The sequence below is a fragment of the Stenella coeruleoalba genome (genome assembly GCF_951394435.1).
Source record: "Stenella coeruleoalba genome assembly, chromosome: X".
NCBI lineage: Eukaryota > Metazoa > Chordata > Mammalia > Artiodactyla > Delphinidae > Stenella > Stenella coeruleoalba.
This window is the reverse complement of record NC_137152.1, coordinates 42,142,725-42,168,973: the sequence shown is the minus strand read 5'-3', so window position 1 is coordinate 42,168,973 and position 26,249 is coordinate 42,142,725. Positions and strand designations below refer to the sequence as shown.

The window sequence follows — 26,249 nt, the reverse complement described above, 5'->3', positions numbered from 1 at the left end:
ATGCAGGAACTTACACACAAATATTCATACCACCTTTATTCGTAATAGCCCCATACTGGACACAACCTAGATATCATGGAATATTACTCAGCAAAAAAGAAATGAGCTATTGATATATGCATCAACATGGATAGCTCTCAAGGGCATTATGCTGAGTGAAAATGCCAATCTCAAAAGGTTGGATACTGATTCAATTTATGTTACATTCTCAAATTGACAAAATTGTACAGATAGAGAACAGATTGGTAGTTGCCAGGGATTAAGGATGGTGCTGGAGGGCACTGGGTGTGACCATAAAAGGGGTAGCACAGGGGAGAACTTTGTGGTGATGGAATAGTTCTGTATCTTGATTGTGGTGGTAGTTATATGAATCTACACATGACACAGAACTATACACATAGTTGTGCCAATGTCAGTTTCCTAGCTTTGATATTGTATTATAATCATTTTATTTTATTTTTCTTTACTTTATTTGTTTTTTGGCCACACTGCGTGGAGGAATCTTAGTTCCCTGATCAGGGATCAAACCTGTGCCACCTGCAGTGGAAGTGTGGAGTCTCACCCACTGTACTGCCAGGGAAGTCCTTATAATCATTTTAGATATAACCATTGCGGGAAACTAGATAAAGGGTACACAGGACTTCTGTCTACTATCTTCACAACTCCCTGTGAATCTATAATTATTTGAAACTAAAAGGTTTTTTTAAAAAGATCATTCTAGTGGTTGTAGAGTATGGGTATGAGAGGGACTGGACAAGATGAAAGCAGGGACAACAGTCTGGAGACTCTTGCAAGGTAAAAGATGACCCTTTTGTTATTATTTGAGATCTGAACCTCAACAATATTTCTTGTGATGAAGAAAAGGGACAGATAAAAGGCATGATAAGACAGTAGAATCAGCGGGACCTTTGAAATAACCAGTGTAGAAGGTGAAGGACAGCAAGGAGTCTGGGATGACTTCCAGGTTTCTAGCTTTGGTAACTGAGTAGATACTAAAAGACTTAAATAAAAGAAGATATAGCTTAGGAGCCTGAGGTACACTAGAAGTAGACAGAAGCCATGTTTTCCTTGTCTGTTACACCTTCATAAATCTAAAAGATGTTTTCTTGAGAATTTTGTAGTATTCTTTTAAGTCTTTTGGGGTGTCCTATAGTCTGTTATGAAGCCAGGTATTCATATGATTCTACCTTGGACTTCTTTCCTTGCCTAGCCTGGTACATCTACTTAAGAAATGACTTTCAAAATACAGTACCAAGTCCCTTATCCTTGTTTTCTCTTTCATGGTTTCAATTACCCAAGGTCAACCATGATTCAAAAATATTAAATGAAAAATTCCAGAAATAAACAATTCATAAGTTTTCTTTTCTGTTTTTTTAACATCTTTATTGGACTATAATTACTTTACAATGGTGTGTTAGCTTCTGCTGTATAACAGTGTGAATCAGCTATACATATACATACATCCCCACATCTCCTGCCTCTTGTGTCTCGCTCCCACCCTCCCTATCCCACCCCTCTAGGTGGACACAAAGCACCAAGCTGATCTCCCTGTGCTGTGGGGCTGCTTCCCACTAGCTGTCTATTTTACATTTGGTAATGTATATATGTCCATACCACTTTCTCACTTCATCCCAGCTTACCCTTCCCCCTCCCCGTGTCCTCAAGTCCATTCTCTATGTCTGTGTCTTTATTCCTGTCCTGCCCCTAGGTTCTTCAGAACCTTTTAATTATTTTTTTAGATTCCATACATAAGTGTTAGCATATGGTATTTGTTTTTCTCTTTCTGACTTACTTCACTCTGTATGACACTCTCTAGGTCCATCCACCTCACTACAAATAACTCAGTTTCGCTTCTTTTTATGGCTGAGTAATATTCCATTGTATATATGTGACACATCTTCTTTATCCATTCAACTGTCGATGGAAACTTACGCTGCTTCCATGTCCTGGCTATTGTAAATAGAGCTGCAATAAACATTGTGGTACATGATTCTTTTTGAATTATGGTATTCTCAGGGTATATGCCCAGTAGTGGGATTGCAGGGTCATATGGTAGTTCTATTTTAAGTTTTTTAAGGGACCTCCATACTGTTCTCCATTGTGGCTGTATCAATTTACATTCCCCCCAACAGTGCAAGAGGGATCGCTTTTCTGCACACCCTCTTCAGCATTTATTGTTTGTAGATTGTTTTTCATGATGCCCATTCTGACCATTGTGAGGTGATACCTTATTGTAGTTTTCATTTGCATTTCTCTAATGATTAGTCATGTCGAGCTTCCTTTCATGTGTTTGTTGGCAATCTGTATCTCTTCTTTGGAGAAATGTCTGTTTAGGTCTTCTGCCCAATTTTGGATTGGGTTGTTTGCTTTTTGGATATTGAGCTGCATGAGTTGCTTGTATATTTTGGAGACTAATCATTTGTCAGTTGCTTTCTTTGAAAATATTTTCTCCCATTTTGAGGGTTATCTTTCATCTTGTTTATGTTTTCCTTTGTTGTGCAAAAGCTTTTAAGTTTCATTAGGTCCCATTTGTTTTTTTGTTATTATTTCCATTTCGCTAGGAGGTGGGTCAAAAAGGATCTTGCTCTGATTTATGTCATAGAGTGTTCTGCCTATGTTTTCCTCAGAGAGTTTTATAGTGCCTGGTCTTACATGTAGGTCTCTAATCCATTCTGAGTTTATTTATGTGTATGGTGTTAGGGACTGTTCTAATTTCGTTCTTTTCTGTGTAGCTGTCCAGTTTTCCCAGCACCACTTATTGAAGTGGCTGTCTTTTCTCCATTCTATATTCTTGCCTCCTTTATCAAAGATAAGGTGACCGTATATGCATGGGTTTATCTCTGGGCTTTCTATCCTGTTCCACTGATCTATATTTCAATTTTTGTGCTAGTACCATACTGTCTTGATTACTGTAGCTTTGTAATATAGTCTGAAGTCTGGGAGCCTGATTCCTCCAACTCTGTTTTTCTTTCTCAAGATTGCTTTGGCTATTCAGGGTATTTTTGTTTCTGTACAATTTGTGAAATTTTTTGTTCTAGTTCTGTGAAAACTGGCAGTGGTAATTTGGTAGGGATTGCATTGAATCTGTAGATTGCTTTAGGTAGTAGAGTCATTTTCTCAATGTTGATTTTTCCAATCCAAGAACATGGTATATCTCTCTATCTGTGTGTATCATCTTTAATTTCTTTCATCAGTGTCTTATAATTTTCTGCATACAGGTCTTTTGTCTCCTTAGGTAGGTTTATTCCTAGATATTTTATTCTTTTTGTTGCAGTGGTAAATAGGAGTGTTCTCTTAATTTCACTTTCAGATTTTTCATCATTACCGTATAGGAATGCAAGGGATTTCTGTGCATTAATTTTGTATCCTGCTACTTTCCCAAATTCATTGATTAGCTCTACTAGTTTTCCGGTAGCATCTTTAGGATTCTCTATGTATAGTACCGTGTCATCTGCAAACAGTGGCAGTTTTACTTCTTCTTTTTGATTTGGATTCCTTTTATTTCTTTTTCTTCTCTGATGGCTGTGGCTAAAACTTCCAAAACTATCTTGAATAATAGTGGTGAGAGTGGGCAACCTTGTCTTGTTCCTGATCTTACAGGAAATGGTTTCAGTTTTTTGCCATTGAGAATGATGTTGGCTTTGGGTTTGTCATATATGGCCTTGATTATGTTGAGCTAAGTTCCCTCTATGCCTACTTTCTGGAGGGTTTTTTTTATCATAAATGGGTGTTGAATTCTGTCAAAAGCTTTTTCTGCATCTACTGAGATGATCATATGGTTTTTCTCCCTCAGTTTGTTAATATGGTTTATCAAATTGATTCATTTGCATATATTGAAGAATCCATGCATTCCTGGGGTAAACCCCACTTGATCGTGTTGTATGATCCTTTTAATCTGCTGTTGGCCTCTGCTAATAGTTTGTTGAGGAATTTTGCATCTATGTTCATCAGTGATACTGGCCTGTAGTTTTCTTTCTTTGTGGCATCTTTGTCTGGTTTTGGTATCAGGTTGGTGGTGGCCTCCTAGACTGAGTTTGGGAGTGTTCCTCCCTCTGCTATATTTTGGAAGAGTTTGAGAAGGAGGGGTGTTAGCTCTTCTCTAAACATTTGATAGAATTCGCCTGTGAAGCCATCTGGTTCTGGGCTTTTGTTTGTTGGAGGATTTTTAATCACAGTTTCAGTTTCAGTGCTTGTGATTGGTCTGGTTCTATTTTCTATTTCTTCGTAGTTCAGTCTCGGAAGGTAGTGCTTTTCTAATAATTTGTCCATTTCTTCCCGGTTGTCCATTTTATTGGCATATAGTTGCTTGTAGTAATCTCTCTTGATCCTTTGTATTTCTGCAGTGTCAGTTGTTACTTCCCCTTTTTCCTTTCCCATTCTATTGATTTGAGTCTTCTCCACTTTTTTCTTGTTGAGTCTGGCTAATGGTTTATCAACTTTGTATATCTTCTCAAAGAACCAGCTTTTAGTTTATTGATCTTTGCTCTCGTTTCCTTCATTTCTTTTTCATTTATTTCTTATCTGATCTTTATGATTTCTTTGCTTCTGCTACCTTTTGGGGTTTTTTTGTTCTTCTTTCTCTAATTGCTTTAGGTTTAAGGTTAGGTTGTTTATTTGAGATGTTCCTTGTTTCTTGAGGTAAGATTGTATTGCTATAATCTTCCCTCTTAGAACTGCTTTTGCTGCATCCCATGGGTTTTGGGTCGTTGTGTTTTCATTGTCATTTGTTTCTGCGTATTTTTTGATTTCCTCTTTGATTTCTTCAGTATCTCTTGCTTATTTAGTAGTGTATTGTTTAGCCTCCATGTGTTTGTATTTTTTACAGATTTTTTTCCCATAATTGATATCTAGTCTCATAGCCTTGTGGTCAGAAAAGATACTTTATTTCAATATTCTTAAATTTACCAAAGCTTGATTTGTCTCCCAAGGTATTGCCTATCCTGGAGAATGTTCCATGAGCACTTGAGAAGAAAGTCTAATCTGTTGTTTTTGGATGGAATGTCCTATAAATATCAATTAAGTCTGTCTTGTTTAATGTATCATTTAAAGCTTGTGTTTCCTTATTTATTTTCATTTTGGATCATCTGTCCATTGGTGAAAGTGGGGTGTTAAAGTCCTCTACTATGATTGTGTTACTGTCAACATCCCCTTTATGGCTGTTAGCATTTGCCTTATGTTTTGCAGTGCTCCTATGTTGGGTGAATAAATATTTACAATTGTTATATCTTCTTCTTGGATTGATCCCTTGATCATTATGTAGTGTCCTTCTTTGTCTCTTGTAATTAGTCTTTATTTTAAAGTCTATTTTGTCTGATATGAGAATTGCTACTCTAGCTTTCTTTGATTTCCATTTGCATGGAATATCTTCTTCCATCCCCTCACTTTCAGTCTGTATATGTCCCTAGGCCTGAAGTGGGTCTCTTGTAGACAGCATATATATGGGTCTTGTTTTTGTATCCATTCAGCCAGTCTTTGTGTTTTGGTTACAGCATTTAATCCATTTATATTTAAGATAGTTATCAATATGTATGTTCCTATTACCATTTTCTTAATTGTTTTGGGTTTGTTATTGTAAGTCTTTTCCTTCTGTTGTGTTTGCTGCCTAGAGAAGTTCCTTTAGCATTTGATGGAGAGCTGGTTTGGTGGTGCTGAATTCTCTTAACTTTTGCTTATCTGTAAAGGTTTTAATTTCTCTGTTGAATCTGAATGAGATCCTTGCTGGTTAGAGTAATCTTGGTTGTAGGTTTTTCCCTTTCATCACTTTAAATATGTCCTGCCACCCTCCCTTCTGTCTTGCAGTCTCTCCTGAAAGATCAGCTGTTAACCTTTTGGGGATTCCATTGTATGTTATTTGTTGTTTTTCCCATGCTACTTTTAATATTTTTTCTTTATATTTAATTTTTGATAGTTTGATTAATATGTGTCTTGGCATGTTTCTCTTTGGATTTATCCTATATGGGACTCTCTGCACTTCCTGGACTTGATTGACTATTTCTTTTCCCATATTAGGGAAGTTTTCACCTATAATCTCTTCAAATATTTTCTCAGTCCCTTTGTCTCTTCTTCTTCTGGGACCCCTATAATTCGAATGTTGGTGCGTTTAATGTTGTCCCAGAAGTGTCTGAGACTGTCCTCAATTCTTTTCATTCTTTTTTTTTTTATTCTGCTCTGCGGTAGTTATTTCCACTATTTAATCTTCCAGGTCACTTATCCTTTCCTCTGCCTCAGTTATTCTGCTATTGATTCCTTCTAGAGAATTTTTAATTCATTTTTTTGTGTTGTTCATCATGGTTTGTTTGCTCTTTAGTTCTCCTAGCTCCTTGTTAAACGTTTCTTCTGTTTTCTCCATTCTATTTCCAAGATTTTGGATCATTTTTACTATCATTACTCTGAATTCTTTTTCAGGTAAACTGCCTATTTCCTCTTTATGTGTTTGGTCTGATGGGTTTTTACCTTGCTCCTTCATCTGCTGTGTTTTCTCTGATCTCATTTTACTTAACTTACTGTGTTTGGGATCTCCTTTTCGCAACTTGCAGGTTCGTAGTTCCCATTTTTTTTGGTTGCTGCCCCCAGTGGCTAATGTTGGTTCAGTGGGTTGTGTAGGCTTCCTGGTGGAGGGGACTGGTGCCTGTGTTATGTTGGCTGAAGCTGGATCTTGTCTCTCTGGTGGGCAGGACCACGTCCGGTGGTGTGTTTTGGGGTGTCTGTGAACTTATTATGATTTTAGGCAGCCTCTTTGCTAATGGATGGGTTTGTGTCCCTGTCTTGCCAGTTGTTTGGCATGGGGTGTCCAGTACTGTAACTTACTGGTCGTTGAGTGGAGCTGGGTCTTACCATTGAGATGGAGATCTCTGGCAGAGCTTTTGCTGTTTGATATTACATGGGGCTTGGAGGTCTCTGGTGAACCAATGTCCTGCACTCGGCTCTCCCACCTCAGAGGCTCAGGCCTGACACCTGGGCAGAGCACCAAGACCCTGTCAGCCACACAGCTCAGAAGAAAAGGGAGAAAAAAGAAAGCAAGAAAGAACGAAAACTAAACAAATAAAATAATGTTATTAAAATAGAAAAAATTGTTAAAAATAAAAATGTAATTAAAAAAAGAAAGAAGAGAGCAACCAAACCCAAAAACAAATCCTTCAATGCTAACAAGTGCTATAAACTATACTTAAAAAAAAAAAAAAAACGGACAGTCAGAACGCTAGGACAAGTGGCAAAAGCAAAGCTATACAGTCAAAATCACACAAAGCAGCATACACATACACACTCACAAAAAGAGAAAAAGTAAAATAAATAAATCTATCTATATATGTATACATAAAAAATAAAAAAGGAAGGGCACAACCAAATCAATAAACAAATATACCAATGATAATAAACTCTAAATACTAAACTAAGATAAATATAGAACCAGAAACAAATTACATGCGGAAAGGAAATCCCAAGTCTACAGTTGTTCCCAAAGTCTAATGCCTCAGTTTTGGGATGATTCGCTGTCTGTTCAGGTTTTCCACAGGTGCAGGGTATATCAAGCTGATTGTGGAGATTTAAACCACTGCTCCTGAGGCTGCTGGGAGAAATTTCCCTTTCTCTTCTTTGTTCACACAGCTCCTCGGGTTCACCTTTGGATTTGGCCCTGCCTCTGCGTGTAAGTCACCTGAGGTGTCTTTTGGGAAGTCTGAGGTCTTCTGCCAGTGTTCAGTAGGTGTTCTGTATGAGTTGTTCCACATATAGATGTAGTTGTGATGTATTTGTGGGGAGGAAGGTGATCTCCACGTCTTACTCCTCTGCCATCTTGAAGGCGCCCCCTGAGCTCCAAAGGATCATCTCCGAGCCTCTGAAAAGCCTCAAAGCCACTTCTGAGAAATCTGTGATGTTTCTGCCAGGGGGCAGGCGGCGTTTAGGGCCCTCCATTGAGGACCCAACTTGGAAAGAAAGTCACTGACCCTGGTTTAGATTTCACTGTGTCTGTTTGCTGTCTTACATTCGGCGCCTTTCCTGATGTCTAATTTTCCTTCTTCTCTTTCTGTGTCGCTGTATAGTACATGGAGCTATATTCAATATATTGTAATAACCTATAATGGAAAAGTATCTCAGTCCTCCTGGCTGGAATATTTATCCATCCATGTGGTCAAATATTCATTCAGACGAGGACCATGCCCGAGGGATGGTGGAGCAACAAGACAGGAACTGGAGTCTCCGGCAGCTCGGAACCTTACTGATCTTAGAATGCTCACCTCCAGTCCTGGGCACGGTCTCCCCCTGCTTGTACCAGGCTTGGTCTGTGTGACCACTGGGATACTGCAAAAGGGATGTCAGGGTATAGTGGAGACTTCCATTTTAATCTTGCGTTCTTTATCTCGGACTATAATAGGGGCTGGGTGGGCACGCAGCCAATTCATAAATTTTAAATTGCACACTGTTTTGAGTAGTGTGATGAAATCTCGCATAATCCTGCTCCCTCCCACCCAGGATGTGAAACATTCCTCTGTTCAGCGTATGCTGCCTGTTAGTCACTTAGTAGCTGTCTGGGTTATCAAATCAACTGTCCCAGTATCTCAGTGCTTATGTTCAATTAACCCTTATTTTACTTAATAATGGCCCTGAAGTGCAAGAGTAGTGATGCTGGCAATTCAGATATGCCAAAAGGAAGCTGTAAAGTGCTTCCTTTAAGTGAAAAGGTGAAAGTTCTCAACTTAATAAGGGAAGAAAAAATATCATATGCTGACGTTACTAAGATCTATAGTAAGAACAAAAAGATCTATGGTAAGAATGAGTCTTCTGTCTGTGAAATTGTGAAGAAGGAAAAAGAAATTTGTGCTAGTTTTGCTATCGCATCTCGAACTGCAAAAGTTATGGACACAGTACACGATAAGTGCTTAGTTAAGATGGAAATGGCATTAAATTTGTACAATAAGATATTTGGAGAGAGAGAGACCACTTTAACATAACTTTTATTACAGTATATTGTTATAACTGTTCTATTTTATTATTAGTTATTGTTGTTAATCTCTTACGTACCTTTATCATAGGTACGTAGGTATAGGAAAAAACATAGTATATTGCAGGATTCGGTACTGTCCATGGTTTTGGGCATCCACTGGGGGTCTTGGAACTTATTCCCTGCAAATAAGTGGGGGACTGCTGTGTGACTGTAGAGCTGTGTGACCATTGAGCTTTGATTCCTTTTTTCACCTGCAAAATGAGCACTGTGTTTTGTGATAATATAGTCATAATGCTTCTCTCTCAGGTTTGTTCTGAAGAGTAAGTAAGATTTACATTTATATGTAAAATACTTAATACATACCAAGCATCTAATAAATGCTTACTACTCCTGCTGTTACTACTGCTAACAATAAAAATTATAGTGACAGAAAATACAAAGATGTTGAAGTGTGATGGTTTCTGTCAATTGTGACCAGCTGCAGAAATGCTCAGAGTCTCTATAGCCAGTTTTTCCTCAATTTCTGTTTTCTAGTTCCTTCAGTGATCCTTAAAGAGTGGTCTGCCTATAAAGGGAAGTCACCTCAAACCCCTGAGCTGGTGTCTGCCCTGACATTTCGGGAATGGACTTGCCCAAACCTCAAGAAGCTCTGGCTAGGCAAAGCAGTTGAGGACAAGAACAGAAGGATGCGTGCCTTCCTGGCCTGTATGAAGTCAGACACACCCAGTATGCTCAATCCGGCTAACGTCCCCACCCATCTGCTGCTCATGTGCTGTGTACTCCGGTAAGCCATGTGACCGGGAAGTGGTCAGTTCATTTCTATTTTATTTTTTTTGACATTTCCTTTAAGCACGTGGTTTTTATGGTATTTTGAGGTGGGGAAGTTTTATGTTTACTTTAGACTTCAGAAACATTGGAAATCAATTGCTATGATAGTCTCCTCAGTTTATGATCTGTCATCATCAGCCCATGCATAAACACTCTTTTATTTTTGGTTTTATATTTGGTTTTTGTCCCCTTCAGCCTTTCTTCCTGATTCAGTCCCCTTCTCTCTACCCATAGTTATCCACTCTTGGGTATTTGATGTGTGTCCCTCCAAGCCATCTTCCATATATTTTTATATATATATATATATATATATATATATATATATATATATATATATATGTGCATGCACAATCTATAGTGATGTTTATATGTGTAGATTTTTTCCTTTTTTAACATGAAAGATACTGTGTTGTACATATTCTATTTCTTACTTTTTCACTCAGTGTTATTTTGTAGATCTTTCTGTATTCGTATATGGTTCGTTCCTGATGACTGCTGAATTATATTCCAACAATTACTTATATCATAGACTTTATTTGTTGTTTGATAGTTGTTTCCAGTTCTGGGATATTGCAAACAGTGCTACAGGGAATATCTTCATAGATGTCTCTGTATCTTTGTGTTCCTGTGTCAGTTTATCTGAAGTATGTATTTAGGAGTTGAAGTCCTGGATCCTGTAAATATGCATATAGATTTTTTGCCAAATATGGCCAAATTGCTCTAGATTATATTGGTTCTAAATTTATAGTCCTATGAAGAATGCATAAGGGTTTCTATTTCTTCATATTATTGCCAGGGCTGATATCTTATAACTTCTTAATTTTTGCTAATCCAGTGGGTTTCAAGTAGTATCTTTTATTTTAATTTGCATTTATTTGACTACAGATGAGGTTGATCTTCTTTTTTATATATATTAGCCATTTGTTTTCACATTCTCTGAAGTGCCTATTTATCTTGCAAATTTTCTTTTAGGTTACTTGTCTTTTTTCTTTCTGATTACAGAAGTTTCTTGTGAGATTGGGATTGACATATATACACTACTATGTGTAAAATAGATAACTAATGAGAACCTGCTGTATAGCACAGGGAACTCTACTCAGTGCTCTGTGGTGACCTAAATGGGAAGGAAATCCAAAAAATAGGGGATATATGTATACATATAGCTGGTTCACTTAGCTGTACAGCAGAAACTAACACAACATTGTAAAACAACTATACCCCAATTAAAAAAAGAAAAAAAGAACAATACCCAAGAAGTGACAATGGTGACAGCAACTGGCTATCTTTATGCAAATGTAAATTTGGTTCAACTTTCTTTAGGGCAATTTAGCAATCTGTATATAAATGACAATTTAACAAGACTGTATGTTAAACCTTCAATACATAATATACCCTAAACAAATAAACATACAAATAAAGCAAATATCTTTTCTATATCTGTGTGTACATGTGTCAAATATCTTTTCCAGTCAGCCACAATTTTTTAGAAATTTATGTACAATATCCTTTTTAGAACAAAAGTATTTCATTCTCACTGACCTTTCATTATGATTTCATACATACAGAAAAGTGGGACTTCCCTGGCGATCCAGTGGTTAAGACTCTACCCTTCCACCGCAGGGGGCGTGGGTTCCATCCCTGGTCAGGGAACTAAGATCCCTCATGCCACACCATGTGGCGTGGCCAAAAAAAAAAAACACACAGAAAAGTTGGAAGGATAGGATGGCAAACACTCATATGACCACCACTTAGATTCTGTAATTAACAGCTTTATACCATATAACCATATAAACACTCATATGACCACACTTAGATTCTATAATTAACAGCTTTATACCATATAACCATATAACTATCCCTCTCTCCATCTCTAGCCATCCATTTATCCATCCTTTTTGATGCATTTCCAAGTAATTTGCAGATATCAGTACACTTTACCCCTAACCAATAAGTATTTAAGTTGATTTTGTCAAACCCATCAATCTGTACATTTATGGTGTGTGCTTTGGGGATCTTATTTAATAAATTCTTCCCTACCCCTGGGTCATAAAGATGTGTCTACTTTTTCTGTAACTATAATGTAACTGTTTACATTATAGTTTTATAATGTTGCCTTCCATGTAAGGTCTTTAATATAGTGAGTATTTATTCTGTATATGCTGTATAAAATGATCTAATTTTATTTTCTCTACATAATAAGCCAGTTTTCCCAACGCCGTTTATTAAATGACCTGTTCTCTCCCCATTGATTTGTGTTACCACCATTATTAGGTACCAAGTTCCTGTATATTCTTGAGTCCATTCCTGGATTCTATTTTGTTCCATTGCCTACTTGCTGCGTTGCCAGTATCACATTCTTCGAATTATTAACGGTTTGTAATTTGCCTTAATATCAGGTCAGGTAAATCTCCACTCTGCTCTTCTTGTTGCAGACTTGTACTAAATATTGTTGAACCACACAAATCTTTTATTTTTAATATCTTTATTGGAGTATGATTGCTTTACAATGTTGTTAGTTTCTGCTGTAGAACAAAGTGAATCAGCTATACGTATATACATATCCCAATATGCCCTCCCTCTTGCATCTCCCTCCCACCTTCCCTATCCCACCCCCCTAGGTCGTCACAAAACATGAAGCTGAACTCCCTGTGCTCTGCAGCGGCTTCCCACTAGCCATCCATTTTACATTTGGTAGTGTATATATGTCAATGCTACTCTCTAACTTCGTCCCGGCTTCCCCTTCCCCCAGTGTCCTCAAGTCCGTTCTCTATGTCTGCATCTTTATTCCTGCCCTGCCACTAGGTTCATCAGTACCACTTTTTTACTTTCCATATATATGTGTTAGCATACGGTATTTGTTTTTATCTTTCTGACTTACTTCACTCTGTATGACACACTCTAGGTCCATCCAAATCACTACAAATAACCCAATTTCGTTCCTTTCTCTGGCTGAGTAATATTACATTGTATATATGTGCCACATCTTCTTTATCCATTCATCTGTTGATGGACACTTAGGTTGCTTCCATGTCCTGGCTATTGTAAATAGTGCTGCAATGAACATTGGGGTACGTGACTTTTTTTTTTTTAATCACACCACCATCCCCACCCCCCAGCAGCTTTCCCCCCTTGATGTCCATACGTTTGTTCTCTACATCTGTGTCTCAACTTCTGCCCTGCAAACCGGTTAATCTGTACCATTTTTCTAGGCTCCACATACATGCATTAATATACAATATTTGACTCTTTTTGAATTATGGTTTTCTCAGAGTATATGCCCAGTAGTGAGATTGCTGGTTCATATGGTAGCTCTACTTTTAGTGTTTTAAGGAACCTCCATCTGTTCTCCATAGTCGCTGTATCAATTTTCATTCCTACCAACAGTGCAGGAGAGTTCCCTTTTCTCCACACCCTCTCCAGCATTTATTGTTTCTAGGTTTTTTGATGATGGCCATTGTGACTAGTGTGAGGTGATACCTCATTGTGGTTTTGATTTGCATTTCTCTAATGATTAGTGATGTTGAGCATGTTCTCGTGTGTTTGTTGGCAATCTGTATATCTTCTTTGGAGAAATGTCTATTTAGGTCTTCTGCCCATTTTTGGATTTGGTTTTTCTTTGTTTTTGTTTTCTTTTTGATATTGAGCTGCATGAGCTGCTTGTATATTTTGGAGGTTAATCCTTTGTCAGTTGCTTTGTTTGCAGATATTTTCTCCCATTCTGAGGGTTGTCTTTCCATCTTGTTTATGGTTTCCTTTCCTGTGCAAAAGCTTTTAAGTTTCACTAGGTCCCACTTGTTTATTTTTAATTTCATTTCCATTGCTCTAGGAGGTGGGCCAAAAAGGATCTTGCTTTGATTTATGTCATAGGTGTACTGCCTATGTTTTCCTCTAAGAGTTTTATAGTGTCTGACCTTACATTTAGATCTTCAATCCATTTTGAGTTTATTTTTGGATATGGTGTTAGGGAGTGTTCTTTTTTTTCATATTCATATTCTTTCTAGGAAGTGTTCAAATATCATTCTTTTACATGTAGCTGTCCAGTTTTCCCAGCATTACTTATTGAAGAGGCTGTCTTTTCCCCATTGTGTATTCTTGCCTCCTTTATCAAAGATAAGGTGACCATATGTGAGTGGGTTTATCTGTGTGCTTTCTATCCTATTCCATTGATCTGTATTTCTATTTCTGTGTCAGTACCATACTGTCTTGATTAGAGTAGCTTTGTAGTATAGTCTAAAGTCAGGGCACCTGATTCCTCTAGCTCCATTTTTCTTTCTCAAGATTGCTTTGACTATTTGGGGTCTTTCTCTGCATTAATTTTGTATTCTGCTACTTTACCAAATTCATTGATTACATCTAGTATTTTCCTGGTGGCATCTTTAGCATTTGCTGTGTATAGTATCATGCCATCTGCAAACAGTGACAGTTTTATTTCGTATTTTCCAATTTGGATTCCTTTTATTTGTTTTTCTTCTCTGATTGCCATGGCTGGCACTTCCAAAACTATGTTGAATAATAGTGGCAAGAGTGGACACTCTTGTCTTTTTCCTGATCTTAGAGGAAATGCTTTCAGTTTTTCACCATTGATGATGATGTTGGCTGTGGGCTTGTCATATATGGTCTTTATTATGTTGAGGAAAGTTCCCTCTGTGCCTACTTTCTGGAGCGTCTTCATCATAAATGGATGTTGAATTTTGTTAAAAGCTTTTTCTGCATCTATTGAGATGATCATATGGTTTTTCTCCTTCAATTTGTTAATATGGTGTATCACATTAATTGATTTGCATATATTGAAGAATCCTTGCATTCCTGGGATAATCACCACTTGATCATGGTGTATGATCCTTTTAATGTGCTATTGGATTCTGTTTGCTAGTAGTTTTTTGACGATTTTTGCATGTATGTTCATCAGTGATATTGGCCTGTAATCTTTTTTGTGACATCTTTGTCTGGTTTTGGTATCAGTGTGATGGTGGCCTCGTAGAATGAGTTTGAGTGTTCCTCCCTCTGCTATATTTTGAAAGAGTTTGAGAAGTATAGGTGTTAGCTTTTTTCTAAATGTTTGCTAGAATTTGCCCGTGAAGCGATCTGGCCCTGGGCTTTTGTTTGTTGGAAGACTTTTTTTTTTTTAATGTCTTACTAAACTTTATGGGGATTTACTTCTTTTTTAACATCGTTATTGGAGTATAATTGTTCTACAATGATGTGTTAGTTTCTGATTTATAACAAAGTGAATCAGCTATACATATACATATATCCCCATATCTCCTCCCTTGTGCATCTCCTTCCCACCCTCCCTATCCCATCTGCCTAGGTGATCACAAAGCACCAAGCTGATCTCCCTGTGCTATGTAGCTGCTTGCTGGAAGACTTAATCACACTTTCAATTTCAGTGCTTGTGATTGGTCTGTTTATATTTTCTATTTCTTTCCGGTTCAATCTTGGAAGGTTGTACTTTTCTAAGAATTTGTCCATTTCTTCCAGGTTGTCCATTTTATTGGCATTTAGTTCCTTATAGTAGTCTTTCATGATCCTTTGTATTTCTGCGGTGTCAGTTGTTACTTCTCCATTTTCATTTCTAATTCTGTTGATTTGAGTCTTCTCTCTTTTTTTCCTGATGAGTCTGGCTATTGGTTTATCAATTTTATTTGTCTTCTGAAAGAACCAACTTTTAGTTTTATTGATGTTTGCTATTGTTTCCTTCCTTTCTTTTTCATTTATTTATGATTTGATCTTTGTGATTTCTTCTGCTAACTTTGGGGGTTTTTTGTTTGTTTTTTTGTTTGTTTGCTGTTGTTCATCTTTCTCTAATTGCTTTAGGTTTAAGGCTAGGTTGTTTATTTGAGATGTTTCTTGTTTCTTCAGGTAGGATTGTATTGCTATAAACTTCCCTCTTAGAACTGCTTTTGCTGCATCCCGTGGATTTTGGTTCATCGTGTTTTCATTGTCACTTGTTTCTATTTATTTTTTGATTTCCTCTTTGATTTTTTCAGTGATCTCTTGGTTGTTTAGTAGTGTCTTCATTAGACTCCATGTATTTGTATTTTTTACAATTATTTTTTCCTGAAATTGATATCTAGTCTCATAGCGTTGTGGTCAGAAAAGATGCTTGATACAATTTCAGTTTCTTAAATTTACTGTGGCTTGATTAGTGACCCAAGATGTGATCTATCCTGGAGAATATTCTGTGTGCACATGAGAAGAAAGTGTATTGTGTTGTTTTTGGATGGAATGTCCTATAAATATCAATTACGTCCATCTGGTCTAATGTGTCATTTAAAGCTTGTGTTTCCTTATTTATTTTCTGTTTGGATCATCTGTCCATTGGTATAAGCGGGGTGTTAAATTCGCCTACTATTATTGTGTTGCTGTCAATATCCCCTTTTATGGCTGTTAGCATTTGCCTTATATATTGAGGTTGTCCTATGTTGGGTGACTAGATACTTACAATTGTTATAGCTTCTTCTTGGATTGATCCTTTGATCATTATGTAATGTCCTTTCTTGTCTCTTGTAATATTCTCTATTTGAAAGTCTATTTTGTCTGATATGAGTGTTGGTACTCCGTCTTTCTTTTGATTTCCAGTTGCATGGAATATCTTTTTCCATCCCCTCACTTTGAGTCTATATAGGTCCCTAAATCTGAAGTGGGTCTCTTGTAAACAGCATATGTAGGGTCTTGTTTTGTATACATTCAGCCAGTCTGTGCCTTTTGGTTGCAGCTTTTAATCCATTTACATTTAAGGTAATTATTGATATGTATGTTCCTATTACCATTTTCTTAATTTGTTTTTGTTCTTGTAGGTCTTTTCCTTCTCTTCTGTTTCCTGCCTAGAGAAGTTCCTTTAGCATTTCTTGTAAAGCTGGTTTGGTGGTGCTGAATTCTCTTAGCTTTTGCTTGTCTGTAAAGGTTTTAATGTCTCCATCGAATTTGAGTGAAATCCTTGCTGGTTAGAGTGATCTTGGTTGTAGGTTTTTCCCTTTAATTACTTTAAATATGTCCTGCCACTCCCTTCTGGCTTGCAGAGTTTCTGCTGAGAGATCAGCTGTTAACCTTATGGGGATTCTCTTGTATGTTATTTGTTGCTTTTCCCTTGCTGCTTTTAATATTTTCTCTTTGTGTTTCATTTCTGTTAGTGTGATTAATACGTGTCTCATCCTGTTTCTTCTGTATGAGACTCTCTGCCATTCCTGGACTTGATTGTCTTATTTCGTTTCCCATGTTGGGGACGTTTTCAACTATAATCTATTCAACTATTTTTGCAGACCCTTTCTTTTTTTTCTTCTTCTGGGACGCCTATAATTCGAATGTTAGTGTGCTTAATGTTGTCCCAGAGGTCTCTGAGACTGTCCTCAATTCTTTTCATTCTTTTTTCTTTATTCTGCTCTGCAGCAGTTTTTTCCACCATTCTGTCTTCCAGCTCACTTTCCATTCTTCTGCCTCAGTTATTCTGCTATTGATTCCTTCTAGAGTATTTTTAATTTCAGTTATTGTGTTGTTCATCTTTGTTTGTTTGCTCTTTAGTTCTTCTAGGTCTTTGTTAAACATTTCCTGTATTTTCTCCATTGTATTTCCTTGATTTTGTATCATCTTTACTATCATTACTCTGAATTCTTTTTCAGGTAGACTGCCTATTTCCTCTTCATTTGTTTGGTCTGGTGGGTTTTTACCTTGCTCCTTCATCTGCTGCATATTTCTCTGTCTTCTCATTTTTTCTAATTTACAGTACTTGAGGTCTCCTTTCCCTGGGCTGCAGGGTTGTAGTTCCTTTTGTTTCTGTCCTCTGCCCCTGGTGGTGAGGTTGGTCCCATGGCTTGTGTAGGCTTCCTGATGGAAGGGATTGGTGCCTGCGTCCTGAGGGGGTGGAGCTGAGTCTTTTCCCTCTGATGAGCAGGGCCACTTCAGGTGGTGTGTTTTGGAGTGTCTGTGAGCTTAGTGTGACTTTAGGTAGTCTGTGTGCTAATGGGTGGGTTTGTGTTCCTGTCTTGTTTTTTGTCTTTTGTGAGGTGTCCAGCACTGGGATCTTCTGACAGCTGGGTGGAGTCGGGTCTTGGATTTAGATAGAAGCCTCCGTGGGAGCTCTCGGTGATTAATGTTCCCTGGGGCTGGAAATTCTCTAGTGGTCCAGCACCCTAGACTCTGTGCTCCCACCGCAGAGCTTCAGGCCCAACATCTGGTCGAGGGACCAAGACCTCACAAGTCACTCGTCCCAGCAATAAAGCAGATTTTAAAAAAAGACTAAGAAAACCCCAGAGTAATGGTAAAAAGTAAAATCAAACAGAAAGAAGGAAACATGCACACACAGAAGAAACAAAAATGGACCCAAATAAGTCATAAAGCAAGAGAACAACCAGGCAAGCGAAACAATCCAAGAACGAAATCAAACAATTAAAAAGAAAACTGAGAAAAAACACATAACTGAAAAACAAAACCAAAGCAGACTGCTAACTGAAGAATGAAGCAAAGAAACAAAACAAACTGACAAAGATGATAAACAAAATAGGAAAAGAGAAAGGGGAAAGAAGACTGAACAGAAAAGCAATGTAGATTTAGAAATATTAAAAAAAATAAAGTAGAAAATATCTTAAGGAAGAAAAAAAAGACAAATAAAATCCCAGAGAAATGGTAAAAACAAAATCAAACAAAAACAGAAACAAGGAAACATACACACACATAAAAGAAACTGAAGCAGAGCCAAATAAAACAAAAAGCAAGAAAACAACCAGACAAATAGAAGAACTCAAAAACGAAATCAAATAATTAGGATTAAAACTAACAAAAACACATAACCTAAAAAACATACCAAAGTTTTGTGCCACCTGAAGAATAAAGGAAACAGAACAAACTGGTAAAAATGACTTTAAAAAATAATAACAGAAGAAAAAGGGAGAAAGCACAGGACAACAGAAAAGCAAAGTAGAAATGGAAATATATATAAAAAAGAAAAATATATTAAAGAAGAAGAAAAAAATAAGGGAAAAGAACACAGAAGAACAGAAAAGCAAAGTAAAAATAGAAATATATTTTAAAAAGATAAAAATAAAAGTGAATATGTTGTAAAGCATAGAGATCCCAAAAGACTAAATTTAAGAAAATATACTAAAACAAAAACAAAGCAAGAAAAAAATGAAAAACAAACAAAAAAGCCAGAAGCAATGACCGAATGAATCAAAGCATAGTAATATTAATAGTAATAATTATGTTTCCCTGGGATCTCTGCCGTAAGTGTCCTCGCACACACCGTGAGCCACAGCCCAACTCCGCCTCCCCAAGAGGCCCTCCTGTGCCTGTGGGCTGGTCTCTGGAACTGCTGTGGGCCCTGTGGGGACCACTTAGACTCTGATCTGACCCATTGCTGCATGTGTTTTCCCCCAAAAGTCCACAGCTCCCAGAGCTAGACCATTTTCATTTGTGGGAACACTCATTGTCTACTCAGATATTCCGTAGACGCAGGGTCTACCTAGCTGATCATGGGGATTTAATCTGCAGCTGTACAGCTGATGGAAAGATTTTCAATCTTATTCCTTGGTCACCCTGTCCCTGGGGTTCAGCTTTCGTTTTATCCCCACCTCTGTGGGTGGCCCACCCACAGGAGTCTGGTCCTGAGGCTGCCTTCTAGCTCTCGGGTCTGCCCCTGTGAGCACCAGGCACAGAGGTGATATGACTGCTTGGAACGTGGGAGCCCCAGTGGCACCAAATGCCCACGTGAATCTTTATTGTTCCATATGTAATTTAGAATTAGTCCAGTTTCCACAAAATCTTGTCGGGTTTTTTTGGTCAATGAATTGGATTTATAGATTAATTTAGGGAAAATTGACATCTTTATAATGTTGTCTTCCCATCCAAAGATCATAGTTTACTTCTCCCTTTATTCAGGTCTCTTTCTTTATGTTTTTTTATTTTTTGAAGTATAGTTGATTTACAGTATTATTTTAGTTTCAAATGTACAGAAGTTTATGTCCTAAATAGAGTTAATTTTCTTTCATAGAGGTCTTCTTCATTTTAAATTAATTCCTAGGTACTTGATATATATTATTGTGATTGTCAATGGTATTCTATTTTTTTACACGTTTTTTACACATTCTACTTTTTTACACGTTTTTTACACATTGTTTATTTGCTGATGTAGAGTAAGTTTTTGTGCAAAGAGGAAGTCAGTCCCTACAAGTCACCAGAGGATTACAGAGCTTTGAGCTTTGAAACTGGACAAACCTTAGTTTGAATTCTGGCTCTGGCACTTTTCAGCTTGGATAAGTCACTTTAACCTTTTAGAGCTACAGTCCCCAAACTTTTTGCCACCAGAGACCAGTTTCGTGGAAGACAGTTTTTCCACGGTTGGGGGACATGGTTCAGGTGGTAATGCAAGCGATGGGGGGGATGGTTCAGGCAGTAATGTGAGCGATGGGGAGCGGCAGATGAAGCTTCACTCAGTTGCCCACCACTCACCTCCTGCTGTGCAGCCCGGTTCCTAACCAGTCCACAGCCCGGGTACTGGGGACCCCTGTTCAGAGTATCCATTTTCTCACCATAAATGGGTGTAATAATTGTTACTTCTCAGAGCTGTTTGAGGATTGAGATAATGTATGCAGAGGCTCTATCACATAATAGATTCTTAATATGTGTTAATATTCTAACTGCCTTGACATTAAGATTGGTGACTTAAGAAGTCTTCCCAATAAGAATAATGGATAGGATTCATTCCTCCTAGCTCCTTAACACATTCCTGGGCCACAGCCCTACATTATCACATATTAACTCTTGAATTATATGTTTTACCTTTTTTCTCAAAAGTATAGTAATAGCTCATGTTCCCATTTGTTTGATTCTCTGGGTTTTTTGGAATACATCCAAAACATGAAAGTAAGTTAAAATGGCTTATTAATAGCTCTAATAGCTATCACAAAGACTATGCTCTAATAGGTTCTATATGCTTGCCCTGAAAAGAACCCCTTAGTCTTCTGCTCAACCTATTTATCCTTAATTTAGACACATTTCTGACAATTTGGTCATCTGATTTCCCAGTGTACAACAGATCAGTAGTAGCAAATTCAAGGGAGGTGAGACAGGGAGTAAGAGCTATTCTTAGATCCAGCCCCAGTGATACCAATTATAAGTGATAGGTTACTCCCTAAAAGCAAGGGAAAAGATATAAAGATTACTTTTAAAAAGACCTAAACACCCCAAAAGAAGAAGCACCATCTGAAGTCTTTTAGTGTAGGGGGAAACTGCCCTGTGAAAGTCAGTAACTCATATATAAGATCATTATTACAGCATAAGGCAGTTATCAGTGTTTACAAAATAATCAAGAACACATTCTATAATATTACATCCTACGTACCTGACCTTGTGCTAAGTCACCCCTTTGTATACGATGCTGTTAATCCTCATAATAGTGCTGAAAAGTATTATTTATCTCCATTTATAGAAGAGGAGACAAAGGCTCAAAGAGAAGTGACTTGCAAAGATTACATAACTAATAAGGGGTTGTGCAAGAGTTTGAACCCAAGTCTCTCCAACTTCCAATTCCTTTGGTTTTTTTAACATCTTTATTGGAGTATAATTGCTTTACAATGGTGTGTTAGTTTCTGCTTTACAACAAAGGGAATCACTTATACATATACATATGTTCCCATATCTCTTCCCTCTTACGTCTCCCTCCCTCCCACACTCCCTATCCCACCCCTCTAGGTGGTCACAAAGCACCAAGCCGATCTCCCTGTGCTATGCGGCTGCTTCCCACTAGCTATCTATTTTACGTTTGGTAGTGTATATATGTCCATGCTACTCTCTCACTTTGTCACAGCTAACCCTTCCCCCTCCCCATATCCTCAAATCCATTTTCTAGTAGGTCTGTGTCTTTATTTCCGTCTTACCCCTAGGTTCTTCATGACCTATTTTTTTCCCTTAGATTCCATATATATGTGTTAGCATACGGTATTTGTTTTTCTCTTTCTGACTTACTTCACTCTATATGACAGACTCTAGGTCCATCCACCTCACCACAAATATCTCAATTTCATTTCTTTTTATGGCTCAGTAATATTCCATTGTATATATGTGCCACATCTTCTTTATCCATTCATCCGATGATGGACACTTAGGTTGCTTCCATGTCCTGGCTATTGTAAATAGAGCTGCAATAAACATTTTGGTACATGACTCTTTTTGAATTATGGATTTCTCAGGGTATATGCCCAGTAGTGGGATTGCTGGGTTGTATGGTAGTTCTATTTCTAGGTTTTTAAGGAACCTCCATACTGTTTTCCATAGTGGCTGTATCAATTTACATTCCCACCAGCAGTGCAAGAGGGTTCCCTTTTCTCCACACCCTCTCCAGCATTTATTGTTTCTAGATTTTTTGATGATGGCCATTCTGACTGGTGTGAGATGATATCTTATTGTAGTTTTGATTTTCATCTCTCTAGTGATTAATGATGTTGAGCATTCTTTCATGTGTTTGTTGGCAGTCTGTATATCTTCTTTGGAGAAATGTCTATTTAGGTCTTCTGCCCATTTTTGGATTGGGTTGTTTGTTTTTCGTTATTGAGCTGCATGAGCTGCTTGTAAATCTTGGAGATTAATCCTTTGTCAGTTGCTTCATTTGCAAATATTTTCTCCCATTCTGAGGGTTGTCTTTTGGTCTTGTTTATGGTTTCCTTTGCTGTGCAAAAGCTTTTAAGTTTCATTAGGTCCCATTTGTTTTTATTTCCATTTCTCTAGGAGGTGGGTCAAAAAGGATCTTGCTGTGATTTATGTCATAGAATGTTCTGCCTATGTTTTCCTCTAAGAGTTTGATAGTGTCTGGCCTTACATTTAGGTCTTTAATCCATTTTGAGTTTATTTTTGTGTATGGTGTTAGGGAGTGTCCTAATCTCATACTTTTACATGTACCTGTCCAGTTTTCCCAGCACCACTTATTGAAGAGGCTGTCTTTTCTCCACTGTATATTCTTGCCTCCTTTATCAAAGATAAGGTGACCATACGTGCGTAGGTTTATCTCTGGGCTTTCTATCCTGTTCCATTGATCTATCTTTCTGTTTTTGTGCCAGTACCATACTGTCTTGATTACCGTAGCTTTGTAGTATAGTCTGAAGTCAGGGAGCCTGATTCCTCCAGCTCCATTTTTCATTCTCAAGATTGCTTTGGCTATTCGGGGTCTTTTGTGTTTCCATACAAATTGTGAAATTTTTTATTCTAGTTCTGTGAAAAATGCCAGTGTTAGTTTGATAGGGATTGCATTTCCTATGGTTTTTAAAAGGCAAAATGGTAGAAAAATGCAGTTTTAAAAATTAACATAAAGTCTTACTGGAAATTTAAAATTCAACTTTAAATGAAATTTAACTTATCCTAAGTACTGCATTGCCCATCAATGTAAAGACTGGGTAGGGTACTTCACTGGTGGCACAGTGGTTAAAAATCCACCTGACAATACAGGGGACACAGGTTCGATCCCTGGTCTGGGAAAATCCCACATGCCACGGAGCAAGTAAGCCCATGCACCACAACTACTAAGCCTGCGCTCTGGAGCTCGTAAGCCACAACTGCTGAGCCCGCATGCCACAGCTACTGAAGCCCGCGTGCCTGGAGCCCATGTTCTGCAAAAAGAGAAGCCACCACAATGAGAAGCCTGTTCACTGCAATGAAGAGTAGCCCCCACTTTCCGCAACTAGAGAAAGCTCGTGCACAGCAACAAAGACCCAACGCAGCCAAAAAAATAATAATTAAAAAAAAAAAGACTGGGTAGGAACACTGAACTATGCCCTGATTGAGTATTAGTAATCTAAACTCCTCAATTGCTTCTAGTAACTATAGTTAAGAGATACCTCTCATGAAAGTAAAGTACTGCTGGGCAAGTTGTGGCTAAAGCTTAAGTTGGTGCAGCTCTTGGACATTTGGCCTAGAGAAATGAGAGTCTACTAGGAAAGCTTGATACAGTTGGAGGAAGGCAGAAACTTTATACATATAATAATCACAACTGAGGAGGGAAGGATAATGAGGAACTCTGTCAGACTTCTAGAGGTGGGATGCAGCCCTGTTGAATGAGGAGAACCATGTACCAAGGCCCTACCATTTCTAGCACAGGTTCTTTACAATCTCAACCATTTTCTGGAAATAGAACATGAAATTGAACAAAGTTGTTTCTCTAGATTCATGGCTGAAGTTGCAGAGTCTCTTCAGAGAAACAGTTCTATTAAGAAGCAGCAGATTCATTCCCAGCTGTACGTAATAGAATATTTGAGTTAACCATGTGCCATCCTGATATATAAAGAGTAAAGGTATATAAAAACTAGTCTTTGTTGACCTGACAAAATAATTCTTAAGTTCGTTGGGAAAAGCAAATGAGTAAGAATAGATTGAAATTTTTTTTTAAAGATCAGTAAGTGGAGTCTTGGCTCAAATAACGTCAACAAAAAAGCCAGAATGTATTATAAATGTATACTAAAATGATATGATACTGGCACAAAAATTGACAGGTCATTGTTAGAGCAGCTAATACTAAGACCCTAGACACATAATAACTTAAAATGTGCTAAAGAAAGCTTCACAAATCAATGAGGAATAGATGAACTTTTTAATAATTGTTGAGAAAATTGGGTTGGTATCTGAGGAGAAAGCATCAAGTTAGAGCCCTACCACACATAAATTCTAGATAAATTGATTATAGAGATAAATTTAAGGAAAAAAAAGATAACAGGTAGAATAAAAACCAAGCAATGATTTATCTGATCTTGAGACAAGAAAGCAGTTTTTTAAATGAAAATTAAAAAAGAAGCCTCAAGCCCAGGGCATTGTCAAAAACAATAGCAAAATCAATGGCAAACAATCAGGGGGACAAATATCTCAGTTACCTGTGGCTGCAATACACCATGCCAAAAATTTAACTGGGAGATCTGAGCAATAAAACAACCATAAAGGTCTTGGATACGCTCTCATATAGTCCTGGGAATCTGGAAGATTGTGTACATGTACAAGTCTGCACACAGACTCAGGAGAGACTTAGAGCCCCAATTACATATTCATACCTGGCTGAACATGACACCTACATAAGAAAAAAAAAAGCCAGACATAAACTGCTTGAATTTTTAATGCATGCCCCAACCTACATATAGATCCCCTTTGCAAAAATGGAAGCTTTATTGGCCCAAGATGTTTATGCACAACCTTTGACTAATCATTGGCTGGCTAATAAGTTATGATGATCCAAGAGAGACTCCTAGGAAGCTAGCCCTAAAAATGAAACGAATTAAAAGTAAAAATAAAAATCTGAGCAAGGACATCAGGCTACACACTGCAGGAAAGATAGACTCTCCAGAATTGGTTCAGACATGTCACTAAACAAATATAAAAGCAGCAACTACATTGCTTTGGGAGGGAGTCAAAAGTCCAGAGTTGCTCAGTATATTATCAAAACTGTCCAGTGTCAAATAGAAAATTACAAAAGTTGCAAAGAAATAATGTGTGTCTCATACTCAGGACAAAAAGCAGTCAATAGAAACTGTCTCCGAGGGCATATGGATATAGGACATAGTAAATAAAGACTTTTAATCAGCTCCTATAAATATATTCAAAGAACTAAAGGAAACCATATTTAAAGAATTAAAGTATGATAACAAAGATCTATCAAATAGAGAATAGCAATAAATAAATAGAAGAAATCTATCAAGGTGGTGGGGCAGAAGGAGGTATGGAACTCACCTCTCCCCATGAACACATAAATACGTCTACATATGGAGCAATTCTCACTGAAAACTAACTGGAAACCGGCAGAAAGACTTCTGTACAACCAAGGCTACAAGAAAGATTCACCCATAATTGGGTAGGAAGGGAAGAGAAGCAATCAGGTCAGGCCCTGTGCCCCTGGGAGGGAACTCAGAGGAACAGGGAGTTTACATTGGTGGAGATTCGCCCTGGGGAGTAAGCTATTTGAACCACAGATTGGGTGCCCCAGAATCCGACACAGGGAAGACAAGCCCTCTTGACTGATTGGAGGACCACAGGAGGGCTGTGGGAAGCCTGGATTGAGCATGAGGAGCATGTGCGTGCTGGCTTACCCTCAAGGCAGGGCAGAGAGGGCAGAGTGAGAACTGCTCCAGAGGCTGCCAGGTTTCCCACGACCGCCCTGGCCCCAACCCCAGCCCAGCGACTGCTCCAGACCCACTTATCCATGATGCAGCGTGGCATTGGATCCAGGGCTGCCACAACCAGGGAGAAAGCTCAGATGTGGGACACAGGCTACTGAGTCCCAGGGGGGTGTCTGGGTGGGCCTGTGGCATCCATTGTTGGTGCATCAGAAGCGGCCCAAAACTCTAACGGTGGCCACTTTACCACAGCTCACCCACCCCCATACACACTGAGAATCAATTCAGGCCCCACCTACCCTGTGGTGTGGCTTCACAACAGGACTGGGGCAGCGGAGGCTGAGGGCAATGATTGGATGTGAGGAACAAAGGGGACTTGGACCTGAGGCTGCGTCTGAACAGAG

At 38.1% G+C, this 26,249-nt stretch overlaps 1 protein-coding gene across 6 annotated transcripts in view; it reads left to right on the top strand.

The window, feature by feature from the left end:
- FAM120C (family with sequence similarity 120 member C) overlaps positions 1-26,249 on the top strand; it is a 139,307-nt gene that overhangs the window by 63,119 nt on the left and 49,939 nt on the right. For all 6 annotated transcript variants that reach the window (XM_079909906.1, XM_079909905.1, XM_079909907.1 and 3 more), the window contains one exon: positions 9,476-9,725. In XM_079909906.1, the coding sequence (XP_079766032.1) occupies positions 9,476-9,725 (250 nt within the window). The remainder of the gene's footprint in view (positions 1-9,475; positions 9,726-26,249) is intronic.